Raw genomic sequence first — 13,562 nt, forward strand, 5'->3', positions numbered from 1 at the left:
TTGTCATGCCCCTCCCCCGCCCTCCCAGGCCACAAGCGGCTGTTTTTACAACTGTCACATCGCCGTTAAACGGACGCCCATCAACAGGTCGTTTCTTCAGCCACCCACGGGAACCTTCGTCATTCTTCAACCCCAAGTTGACGTGGCTTTAAAACAAAAAAAAAAAACATTGAATTTAAAGGACAACCGACACCATTTTTTTTGACATCAGAAAAACATTTTATCGCATCTAAAATAGCCAAAACACGCAGGCTGATATTTTTATATACTATACGCCGCATTTTCAATGAATGAAAGGTTTCCAAATATAATAATAATATATAAATATCTCTTCCAAATACAGTGGAACCTCGGTTCTCGACCATAATCCGTTCCAGAACCCTGTTCGAAAAGCGATTAGTTCGAACACCGAAATCATTTTTCCCATTGCAAATAATGTAAATCGTTTTAATCCGTTGTTTACCTTTTTATACATTATTTTTTTGCATTAAATTGCACATTAAATTGCTGACCAACACATAAAAAGCAATGTATATCTCAGAAAATGTGAAGCAAAATGGCAAAGACACAAATAAACTAAACATAAACGTAACCCAGGCTAATCGTACGTTCGCGTTATTAAAGAAAAAAAAAGGATAACGAAAAGAATTATAAATAGGATTTCACAGCCTCCTTATTCTTTTGTATCGTACTTATCGTAGATTTCGCCATGCTGTATTCGATAGCCAGATCAGACACTCGCACACCTCCTTCATATTTTGCTATTTTTTCTTTCTTAAATGCAATCGTTGACCGCACTACTTTTCTTTTTTCACTTGTAGCAGCTTTGCTGCTTGCACTGACTTTCTTTGGAGGCATGATTCGAGGCTGAAACACTTTGTACACCTCTATTAAACGCGAGAGCACAACGCAGCACGTCCGCACGCGACAACAGTTGGTCACGAGGAGAGCGATCTACACCCGCACGCCGCTCAGCATCCCACCCTCGCGTACGCACTCGCGCGTCGTACCGGCGTTTGAACTCCGATTTTTGCTCGAACTGCCAAGCAAGAATTTCTCGAATTTTTTTGTTCGGACTCCGAGTCGTTCGAAAACCGAGGTTCCACTGTCTAATGTTTCTTCCAATTGTACATGTTTTGTGTCACGTCATGTAGATTGAGAACATTGATGTCTGCCTCAGCTTCCTGGCAGCCAAAGGAGTCAACACTCAGGGATTGTGTGCAGAAGGTAAACTGGACTCGTGCTTCTATTTCCACTGGAACACGTTTGATTGGTCACTTTTATAATTAATATATCAATTAAATAACATAAATATTAATAATAATATAATATTAAGCTAATAGATAGCCAGCTAGATAGATATGTAGCTATTTAAAAAATAGATCGTCAGCAAGATAGCTAGCTAGATAGCTATTAAGCTAATAGATAGCCAGCTAGATAACTCATAGGTTGCCAGCCGCTAATATATAGCAAATAGATTGCAAATAAATTGCAAATAGATAGTAAATAGATAGCTACCTAGGTAGCCAGCCAAATAGATAGCTAGCAAGCTAGCTAGTTAGCTAATAGATAGCCAGCCAGATAGCTAGCCAACCAACTAGACAGCTAATAGCAGTGTCTGAAACTCATGACAAAAAGTTAGCGGACACCAGAGCAGACAACTCTGAAAAGTTGCCTGCCCGGCCATAAAGTTGCCTGCACAACTTATAACACAATAAGACGACTAATCGCTAAAAAAAAACAACATAGTTGCATAAAGCAAACGTTTGTTTTGTAACGTTTTGTAAGTTGTACGCCTGACGTAAAAGTTGCACGCCTGGGCGTCCGATTAGCCAGACACTGCTAATAGGTAGCAAATAGATTGCATTTAGCGTGGTCCATCTGGCTATTTATGAGCCGTTTTTGATCTCTGTGGTGCATTTCTCTTGTGATCTTGACCCTCAGAGATCCGTAATGGCAATCTAAAAGCCATCCTCAGCCTCTTCTTCAGCCTGTCCCGGTTCAAACAGCAACAACAACAACAGCAACAGCAACCGTCCCAGAGGCACAACCGGAGCACGCAACCTGCCCTGAGCCAGCAGACTAGCGTCCCGCTACAGCTCAGCCAGTCTACGCATGGGACTCCCGCCCCCCCGCCAGCCCAGAAATCAGCACAGGCCGAGATGCAGTCCAGGTGAGACTTGAAGGTCACGTCATCCAATCCGGTCCCCAAAAATTGTCTTAGCATAACTCGATGAAAAGCTTTCTTCAGCCGTCATCTGTACAAATTTGAAGGTGTCGGACGTTTGGCTTCTTATCCAAGAAGCTTCGTCAGCAAACTAAAGTCTTACTGGTAGTTTCGGCCCTATATGTATCCCTACTGTCCAGACGTGGCGGTGCCGGACTCTGCTATGATTGGTGATTCCAGGGCAAATTGGGCAATCAGGCCAGTCGTCAGTCAGGACAATAGAAGTAATCAGTGGAGCCGCAGGGATTAGTCCTCTGCTCCCCCCAACCTGAGAGCAGGGACCAGTCATAAGAGTCTGGTTACATAAGCTTGAAATGAGGGCAGCTGTCCAAAATACGATGCAATACATGCAACATAATATACAGTTTCATAAATATAATTAATAAATGGTATGTTTGGAGTTATACAGGTCAACCTAAAAGTGGAAAAAAATGATTTTTCTCATTTTTTTAACTCATTCACTGCCAAACGATGTACACATGTGTCAACTCAAGTGCCAGGGTTTTTGTCATTTTCAATCGAATTGCAGGACACACTGAATATTGAGTTTTAGGACTATGTAAACATTCAATGCAGCGTTAGAAACATTAGTCTCTCTTATTTCATTGAGAAAAAAAAAGTTAATTCCTAAGTTACATGGGTCTGGAGTTATATGACCTTGAAATGGGGGCGGCTGTACAAAAGGCAGTTGCTTCCCCCATATGGGAGAGAAAAAACAGTGCCAGAGGTCTGACCAACACTTTAGAAAGAGTTAATTCCTAAATGATATGGGTCTGGAGTTATATAAGCTTGAAATGAGGGCAGCTTTCCAAAATACAATGCAATACTGACATATTGGTTTATATAGCGCTTTAGCAACAGCTGAAGCTGGAACAAAGCCCTAACATGAAAAAAAGGGAAATTCTGCCCCCTTGTGGAAAAGAAAAAAAACATTGCCAGAGGCCATAGCCAGTGCTTTATCAGCCCCCTAGCATGACAAAAAACAAAACCCGAAAAAACATTGTCATATTTTCAATTCCCGAATAAATTTGAGAATGGCAGTGAATGAGTTAAAAGTGGCTGAATGGGAATCATTTCCTTCACTGACGTCATAAGCCTCTTCCTGCTCACGCTCACTTGTCATTTTCAAATGTGACCTCTGACCTCTCTTCCTCTCTTTTGGCACATCTCTTTTCTTCTTCTCTAGGATTGGCTTACAGAGTAAACTACTCAAGTTTTCCCTTGGTCAGAAAAAGAGCTCTAGGTTAGCCTACGACTGCATTCTTCTATATCCCTTCTATAGCCCTGGCAAACGTAGCATGGCCGTTGCCCCTTCATTAAAGGACAACCGACACTTCCGGACAAGTAGCTACATTTGACCTTTTAAGACTCGCGCTGAATATTCAGGAAGTCTTGTTTTCCAGTTGATGACGATGCCCTAAGTGACGTCACGGAGGGAACGCCCCCAGACCGAGAAAGCGACACACAATGCATTTTGGGTACTTTTTTTCGTCTGAAAACACCATGTTGACGGCGAAATTAGTAGGAAAACTACATACATCTTTGAACTGTATAGTGCCTCTTTGCAATTTTTTTGACGATGATACTAGTGCAGTGTGTTCGACCGGAAACAAATTCCTTGTGTGTTCTACATACTTGGCAATGAAGATGATTCTGATTCTGATTCTGATAAATAACGCCACGGTGAATTGTTGTGTGTTGCACCAAAACTACTATTTGATACTAGTGGACACAAATTCCCAGCGGACAAATACGCCCCTTTTCCAATGGAGCTTGGGCGCCATCTTGTGCATTTTCTGGGGCGCTACATTGGAGTCCAGATGGCTTGAATTGATTCGGAAGGACTTCTTGAATCGATTGCAAACATTTATGCTTTCCTCTTCAGAACTATTTGAATCATATTCATAACTGGATGGATTGGATTTGCCTTTATTAGTCTCGCAGTGGAGAAATTGACATTTCACAGCAGCAAAGTGATGAAAGGAACAAGAAAGCATATTGTCCGAATCTGAAGCCATTGTTTTGATTCTGGAGCAAGGCAGTTTGTGAAGGAGTATCCTGGCGTGACATCACAAATAAAGGGGGCGGGGCTTTCTTAATCTGCCCAGTTCTGAGCTCATTTTGTGGCAGTTTTAGGACACTTTAAGACATTTTTATTGACTAAAAATATCAGCCTGCGTGTTTTGGGTATTTTAGATTCTATGAAACGTTTTTCCGATGTCAGTTAGGAAACAAAAAATGGTGTCGGTTGTCCTTTAAAGGCCAAGCATTTTTTTTTGCCCCACTCTGGTGTTATATTTTTTTTCTTATTTCCTTGTCTCCGGTGAAGGGAAGTCCATCTAAAATGCATGAGCCTCCAGCGCTGAGCTGGTGGAAGCAAAAACCTTGGGGACGGGGCGAATTACATTTTGGGACTCCACTGCCTGTCTAGCAGCTAGCATGCCTCATTTAGCGAGCCTGCTAAATGGGCTGTGGAAGACCTTTAGATAACCCTTGAATGGTTGTGCAGAGTATAATGCAACGTTAATAATTAACAGAGACACTGTGCTTGGAATGTGCATCCGGTGGTGGGGGGGGGGGAGCATTCAAAAGCAGATTGTGGTTTTTGCAAATGAAACTGCATGTTCGGCAGTTTTGTGGAAGGTTTTTACAGTGATACCTCAGTTTACTTTACCTTGGCTAACGAACTTTTCGCTATACAAACTATTTTTCGGGATACACACGGAGCGCCACCATGAGTGATGTGTCGTTCGCGAACAGGTCCGTTCTTCTAACAACGAAATGGCAGCCGACTGTTTTTGTCCTCTATTCCCCGCCCCCAGTCTTCGGTTAAAGCCACGTGATTGGTCAAGCACGCAGCAGTGGGGGGAGGTGGTTCAAACATTAAAGAGACAGGCAGACGAGAGTGTTTCAACTTTGATAGTTCAAAGGCAGAGTGTAGACTGCAAGGTTAAAATATCCCATCAATCAGTCTCCACAAACAACCCGCACGAGCCATTTGTACACTTGATGCAAAAAGCTATCAACCCAGCTAAACAGAACACAATTGATGAGGAACTAGGTAAAATTATGGCAGAGAAAGCTACTACAAGCACCATCAACGAAGGTAAATAAAATGACTTTATTATCTAGTACAGTTTTTTTCCGCAATTATAATACCATCGCACATTTATTATACATAACATAAGGTATATTTTGTGTAGTTTTAAGGCTTAGAAAATTAGAAAGTAGAAAAATATTTTTTATAGGGACCTGGGAACGCATTGTTCTCATTTTAATGGTTTCCTATGGGAAATACATTTTTGGGATACACACTTTTCGCCTTACACACTCTGTCCGGGAACCAATTAAGTTCCTAAGCCAAGGCATCACTGTATTTTGATTTTTTTTTTTTTTTTTTTTTGCATGTTGCCCACTCCCCCTCATTCAAGTTTGCACCCTGCAACAAATGGCTCCCTCACTCTATGCAATGACTCCATCTTCTGGTAAAGATGTGAAACTACAACCCGTTTGATGGCATTGCTGTCATACTGTTTTATTGTTTCCAGAAGGATCTTAAATTTGCTGGTGTGTGTGTGTGTGTGTGTGTGTGTGTGTGTGTGTGTGTGTGTGTGTGTGTGTGTGTGTGTGTGTGTGTGTGTGTGTGTGTGTGTTTTTTGCACATAGTCTGGCAACGAATGAGTTACTATACTGTATTATTTATTGATGTGCCATCATGCATTCATACCCGTGAAAGTATTTCAGATTGCTCATGACACCTTTCATGATAACGCTTATTACCACGCAGGTCGAGTATTTGTGCCCGGAAATGAATTTTAAAATGTATAAAGTGCTTATCGGCATGATGCCGACAGTCTTTAGAATGATGTTGCTATGATGAATGAATATTTTCTAAAGTCCTTGTGGGGTGTTGCTCGGAGAAATTGGAAGACAACACTGCCACCTACGTTTTGATATGGAAAGAGAATATTTTGATGATATGCGCCCTAATAAACATACACCGTGTAAATTCCATGTTTAGTTCCGAATGAGTATTCACAAGCTAACATGGCTTTTTGCATTATTATTATATATTTTTTTTGTGATTGCTAATTGCACATGCTCACCTGAATTTATAATTCAGGTGTTCAACTCTGCATGGTCCACACACAAATTTATTTATTTATTTATTTATTTATCATTTCATCTGTGTATTAATTTATTAATTATGCTTGAAGTATTAAGTATTTATGGATTATTATTATTATTATTATTATTATTATTAGTTTTTTAATTTATTTATTCATTCATTTGGTTATGTGTTTTTTATATATTATGTATGTATTAATTGTGTATTTATTTATTTATTCATATATCCTTTCATCTGTGTATTAATTTATTTTTTATGTTATAAGTATTTATGATTTATTTATTTTTTTTAAGAAGAAAAACTATTTAAGTATTCATTCATTCGTTCATTTAACTGTGTTTATTTATGTATTTATATATGTATGTATTTATGTATTTGTATATTTATTACCTGGCTCAGATCCCAACAATTTCAATAACTTACGTCCAATTTCCCATCTTCCATTTATCGGCAAAATCCTTGAAAAAACTGTTGCCTCCCAGCTTCACTCTCACCTCACTCACAATAACCTTTACGAACAATTGCAGTCTGGTTTCCGCCCCCGTCACAGTACTGAATTAATTATTGATTATTATTATTATTATTATTGTTTACTTTTTTTGGCATTGCCTATATCAGCAATAGTCACAACTCTTAACAAACAACGGGTTTTGCAACCATTTCTTGAATTGACCGCAGCTCTGTTTTCTTTCACGCCTGGTCAGACTTCCCGGCCCCTCGGCGAGGGTGTCCACCGCAGGCGGTGACATCACTCCACGAGGCCCACTCAGCAGTGCCGGCAACCGACGCAGCCAGGCCTTCAATGACCAAAAGACCAAAGCCAGCTCACAACTGAACAAAGGTAGATGTCACAAAGCGCAAGCGACGGCGGCGATAGCGGGTCTACTTTTAGATTTGAGTCGCACTGAGCATGTCACTTAATTTCATGAAAAAAATCACAATTATTATAATCATAATACATTTCATTTATAGACGCCTTTCAACATTCTCAAGGTCACTTTACAGTCACAGGATAAGTTTTTCTATGGGTGAGCAGGGGCAGCCACACGCGGGCCTAGCTAGCTATCTGTTAGCTATCTATTAGCTAGCTAGCTTTCTATCTATTTGATTTACTTCCGGGTTGGGTGAAGTCCGAGCTAGCTATCTGTTAGCTGTCTTTTAGTTAGCTAGCTTTCTATCTATTTCAGTTACGTCCGGGTTGAGTGAGGGCCTGGCTAGATATCCGTTAGCTATCTATTTGCTAGCTAGCTTTCTATCGATTTGCGTTACTCCCGGGTTGAGTGAGGGCCTAGTTAGCTATGTATTAGCTAACTAGCTTTCTATCTGTTTGAGTTACTTCCGGGTTGAGTGAGGGCCTTGCTCGCTATCTGTAAGCTGTCTATTAGTTAGCTAGCTTTCTATCTATTTGAGTTACTTCCGGGTTGAGTGAGGGCCTTGCTAGCTATCTGTTAGCTGTCTATTAGTTAGATAGCTTTCTGTCTATTTGAGTTACTTCCGGGTTGAGTGAAGGCCTAGCTAGCTATCTGTTAGCTATCTATTAGCTAGCTAGCTTTCTATCTATTTGAGTTACTGTGGATGCGGCTGCTCACCCACAGAAAAACGTATCCTGTAAATTGACTTTGAGAGTTTTAAAAGGCGCTTATAAATGAAATGTATTATTATTATTATTATTATTATTATTATTATCTTTTAGATTCTAAATAACATTACAGTGGACAAAAAGCAGACTTTGAAGTTGCGGGAAATCCATTCATTCATGTGAGCAACAGTGTTGATTGGCAGTCCCACTTCCATTCCTCCTCTACATTGAAACAATGCCAAGCCCCGCCCCCTTTAGCAGAGTACCCCCCCCCCCCATCTCAGCCTGAGGATGTCTGGCCACGATTTGGCACTCTGCTGGCCATCCTCTCTCTGCTCAAACTTGGACATCTCGCAGCGCTCATGAGGTTGGTTCACTCGCACTTGTAGAAAGTTCCATTTTTTTTCCAGAAAAGTTTTTTTGTTTACCTTTTCAGCGTTGCCAGCTGGTCGCGTCAGTTTTACTTTTCCAATGTTTGTAACTTACAAACATTGTGTGTGTCATCTGTACTTCTTTGAAGGTGTCGGACGTTTCACTTCTTATCCAAGAAGCTTCGTCAGCGAACTTAATTCTTGCTGGTAGTCCGACACTTTCAAAGAAGTACAGATGACTGCTGAAGATACCTTTTCATCGATGGACCAGTCCTGTACGACTGAGAGCTTACACAGACGTATTGTCTGTGTGTGGTTTTTGCGACGGGGTGTTGACAGATGTTTAAAGGACAACCGACACCTCCGGACACGTTGCATCCATAATTTGTAAAATGACTTGAAATGACTTCTACTGAGCGTATTTGACAAAGATTCCATCGCATATAGCTATATTTTACGTTTTAAGACTGAATATTCAGGAAGTCTTGTTTTTGAGTTGATGACGATGCCCTAAGTGACGTCACGGAGGGAACGCCCCTGACCGAGAAAGCGACACACAATGCATTTTGGGGACTTTTTTTCATCTGAAAACACTTGTTGATGGCAATATTAGAAGGAAAACTACATCAACAACGCCATGGTGAATCGTTGCGTGTCGCAGCCAATCGCGGTAACTCGCATAAAGAAGTTATAAGTTGACACAAATTCCCAGCGGACAAATCAGCCCATTTCCAACCCGATACGCTCAACCCATTATTTTCCCTGCTCTTCTTCCGCCTCTCTTGATCTTTTTATTTTGACACAACACAGTTACCCTAATTGGAAAATAGCCACCTACCCGCTAGCACCCCCGTTTGGCATCTTGTGAGAGCAGTTTAAGAACAATGCGGTCTATTAAGAAGTGTTTAAGGCCCAATTAGCCATGCTAACAGTCGGTGACGGCGAAAGTGGGTCAGGTTGCTAATCGGTGGCATGGAAGCCGCAAAAAAAAAAGAGCGCTCCAGTGAATCAAGCCTAGTTTGGAGAACGCACAACAATGATCAACAAGTTGAGTGGGTTGCACGGTGTCATTCAAGTTTCCGCCCGATCGGGGTCACGGGGTGCGCGGAAATGACCATAAAGAAAAGCGTATTTTCCGGTGTATAAGGCGCACCTAAAAGCCTTGATTTTCTTCAAAAGATGACCCTGCGCCTTATATGCGGGTGCGCCTTAAATGTGAAGTCATATTGAGCTTTGTAGAGGAAGTAGTGCGTAACCCTGTCCTCTACTGTAGCACCGTATAATGTGGGCTTTATATTTGAAAAAACGTTTATCTTTTTATATACTATTATATTTGTCAAACTTGTTTTCATTAATTAAAGGTGAGTTTAAAGGACAACCGACACATCCGGACAAGTTGCGTCCATAGTTTGTAAAATCACTTCAAATGACTTTACTGAGCGCATTTGACAAAGATTCGACTCTATTTTGGATGTCAAAAACCGTTTGATGTTGTATGGCTGAAACGGACACCCCGCTACAATCCGCAGGTGGCGACACCATTTTTTTTGTTTCCTAACTGACATCAGAAAAACGTTTTATAGCGTCTAAAATAGCCAAAACACGCAGGCAGATATTTTTTTGTCAAATGCAAAACATAAATAAAAATGACTTCAAGTGAGCCAAAACTGCCACAAATGAGCTTGAAATTGGGAAGATTCAGAAAGTCCCGCCCCCTTGTTCGTGATGTCACTTTGGGTCACAAACTGCCTTGCTCCAGAATGAAAACAATGGCTTCAGAGAGTTCAGATTCGGAGAAGATGCTTTCTTGTTACTCATCCAGTTATGAATATGATTCAAATAGTTCTGAAGAGGAAAGCATACATGTTTGCAATCGATTAAAGAAGTTCTTCCGTCTCAATTTGAGCTGTCTGGACTCCAATGTAGCGCCCAGAAAATGCCAGAAAATGCACTAGCCTGTGGTGGGGTCTTTTTCGCTCCCATAATAGCAAAAGTATTGCACTTGATAACAAACCACGTCTGCACCGTGGCACTGTGTGGTTTGTTTTGTCTGCCGAAAACTAGTTCATCTGCCAGACTCTGCTATGATTGGACAGTAGGGATATATTTAGGGCCGAAACTACCAGCAAAAAGATTTTAGTTCGCTGACGAAGCCTCTTGGATAAGAAACAAAATGTCCGACACCTTCAAAGAAGTACAGATGAAAATTGCGGCATGACACACGCGTCTGTTTTTTTTTTTTTTTCTTGGTAAGGAAGGAAAAATAGAGCCGTTAGTAAGTTTCACAGTTTATCGCAGGTTGACGGGTACGCGTGTGTGTACAGTATGTAAGCATCCAAGACAAGACATATCTGTACAGCCGACTACATTTCGCAGTGGAGCTGTTATGAATGATTGCCTCCCTCCCGCCGGGTGTCTGTTGATGTTTGAATATTCAAATGTTGCTCAGCTCAGTTCTTCACGACCCGCGCAGCCCTCACAACACCTTCTTTCTTTATCAGCCAAGAGATCGCAGCTATTTGTTTACATTTTGCCGCGTCTGGGTAAGTTACAACGCAGCAAACTTTCTTTGATACGTTTGATAATATTAATAATAATAATAATAATAAATTTCATTTCTAACCGCCTTTCAAAACTCTCAAGGTCACTTTACAGTCACAGGATAAAGTATTTCCGTGGGTGAGCAGCGGCAGCCACATGCGCCAGCGTTCACTCAACCCCGAAGTAACTCAAATGGATAGAAAGCTAGCTAGCTAGATATTGGATAGCAAATAAATAGCTAATATATAGCCAGATAGCCAACCGCTAGCCAGATAGCCAACCGCTAGCTAGACAGCTTACAGCCAGCCAGCTAGACAGCTTGCAGCCAGCCAGGTAGACAGTTAATAGCTAGCCAGCTAGCTAATGGATAGCAAATAAATAGCTAATAGATAGCCAACAGCTAGACAGATCACAGCCAGCCAGCGAGAGAGCTAATAGCCAGCCAGCTAGCTAATGGATAGCTAATAAATAGCGAATAGATAGCCAGCTAGCCAACAGCTAGCCAGATATCTGACAGCAAGCCAGATAGACAGTTAATAGCTTGCCAGTTAGCTAATGGATAGCAAATAAATAGCTAATAGATAGCCAACAGCTAGACATATTACAGCCAGCTAGCTAATGGATAGCTAATAAATAGTGTGTAGATAGCCAGCTAGCCAACAGCTAGCCAGATATCTAACAGCAAGCCAGATAGACAGCTTACAGTCAGTCAGCTACACAGCTAATAGCTAGCTAGCGATTTAAAGGATAGCAAATAAATAGCTAATAGAGAGCCAGATAGCCAACCGCTAGCCAGATAGCCAACCGCTAGCTAGACAGTTTACAGCCAGCCAGCTAGACAGCTAATAGCTAGCCAGCTAGCTAATGGATAGCAAATAAATAACTAATAGATAGCCAGATAGCCAACAGCTAGCCAGTTAACAGCCGGCCAGCTAGACAGCTAATAGCTAGCCAGCTAGATAGCTTATAGCTAGCCAGCCAGATTTTTTTCGCACATCCTCATAGTGTGACTACTAATCTATAAGCCAATGCAGAATGGACTTTGGACTCTGTTTACACGACACACGCGGCTAATTTCAAAGTTGTTTCCATTCTCCCTAAAGTCTTTAATCTTCTTAAGATGTTTTTTTTTTTTTTTTTCAAACGATCGGAGGGAGGGCGACAACAGAGCGTAGCATCGAGAGATGCCGAACAAAAGCAGTCCATATAAGTGCAAGTCTCGTTGAGGACGACAATGCTACTCTTCAGCCTGCCTGGCCGCACTTGAAAGCACTCGGGACTGCAGTTCGTTGTGCGTTTTTTTTTGTCATTGTTAGTATAAAGAGAGAGAGGGGGGGGGGGGGTGAACACTTTTGGTGGCTGGCTCAAAGGGAAATCATGTCGTATTTGGCAGCACCAGCTCAGGGCACCTCCAGGCCATATAAGGCTAGCATCAGTCAAATCAGTCACGGTACAAAAATTGAAAAAAGTTTCTTGTTAGCTTACTCGAAGCCAGTTCAAACAATGACATTGTTGATTATTTTGTGGGTTATTTTTACCTGAATGTAAAAATCCACACAAAACACTCAAATAATAGGTGCCATCTGCAGCTATCTTGCTGGCTTGCTTTTAGCTATCTGGCTAGCTAGCTAGCTATTAGCTATCTATTAGCTATCTATTAGCTATCTATTATTCATAGCGGACATTGATTATGTTGTGGGTCATTTGTATCTGTATGTAAAAATCCACTCAAAACAGTCAAATAATAGGTGACTTCTGAAGCTATCTCGCTGGCTAGCTTTTAGCTATCATGCTAGCTACTAGCTATCTATTATTGATAGCTGACGTTGATTATTTTGTGGGATATTTTTACCTGAATGGAAAAATCCACACAAAACACTCAAATAATAGGTGCCATCTGCAGCTATCTTGCTGGCTAGCTTTTAGCTATCTGGCTAGCTAGCTAGCTATTAGCTATCTATTATTCATAGCTGACATTGATTATGTTGTGGGTCATTTGTATCTGTATGTAAAAATCCACACAAAACAGTCAAATAATAGGTGACTTCTGAAGCTATCTCGCTGGCTAGCTTTTAGCTATCATGCTAGCTATTAGCTACCTATTATTGATAGCTGACGTTGATTATTTTGTGGGATATTTTTACCTGGATGTAAAAATCCATACAAAACAGTCAAATAATAGGTGACTTCTGGAACTATCTCGCTGGCTGGCTTTTAGCTATCTGGATAGCTAGCTATCTATTAGCTATCTATTATTCGTAGCGGACGTCGACTATGTTGTGGGTCATTTGTATCTGTATGTAAAAATCCACTCAAAACAGTCAAATAATAGGTGACTTCTGAAGCTATCTCGCTGGCTAGCTTTTAGCTATCTGGCTTGCTAGCTAGCTATTAGCTATCTATTATTGATAGCTAATGTTGATTATGTTGTGGGTCATTTGTACCTGTATGTAAAAATCCACTCAAAACAGTCAAATACTAGGTGACATCTGCAGCTGTCTGGCTGGCTGTCTATTGGCTGTCTGCCTAGCTAGCTGCCTAGCTTCCTATTAGCTAGCTATTAGCTACTCAAATAAATAGAAAGCTAGCTGGCTAGCTGGTATATGGTTAATGGCTAGCCAGCTGGCTCGTCAGGTGGCTGGTAGATGGCGAGCTAGCTTTCTATCTATTTGTGTTACTTCCGGGTTGAGTGAACGCTGGCGCTTGGTGTCCTCC

At 41.2% G+C, this 13,562-nt stretch overlaps 1 protein-coding gene across 5 annotated transcripts in view; it reads left to right on the forward strand.

Annotated features, from left to right (window-relative positions):
- Positions 1-13,562, forward strand: part of nav2a (neuron navigator 2a) — a 133,476-nt gene that overhangs the window by 62,317 nt on the left and 57,597 nt on the right. For 4 of the 5 annotated variants that reach the window (XM_088991440.1, XM_088991444.1, XM_088991441.1 and 1 more), the window contains 4 exons: positions 1,155-1,227; positions 1,945-2,173; positions 3,414-3,470; positions 7,061-7,197. In XM_088991440.1, the coding sequence (XP_088847566.1) occupies positions 1,155-1,227; positions 1,945-2,173; positions 3,414-3,470; positions 7,061-7,197 (496 nt within the window). The remainder of the gene's footprint in view (positions 1-1,154; positions 1,228-1,944; positions 2,174-3,413; positions 3,471-7,060; positions 7,198-13,562) is intronic. The other variant, XM_088991442.1, reaches the window with a different exon arrangement.

Source organism: Hippocampus bargibanti, linkage group LG03 (assembly GCF_051943395.1).
Source record: "Hippocampus bargibanti isolate YZ-2025 linkage group LG03, ASM5194339v1, whole genome shotgun sequence".
NCBI lineage: Eukaryota > Metazoa > Chordata > Actinopteri > Syngnathiformes > Syngnathidae > Hippocampus > Hippocampus bargibanti.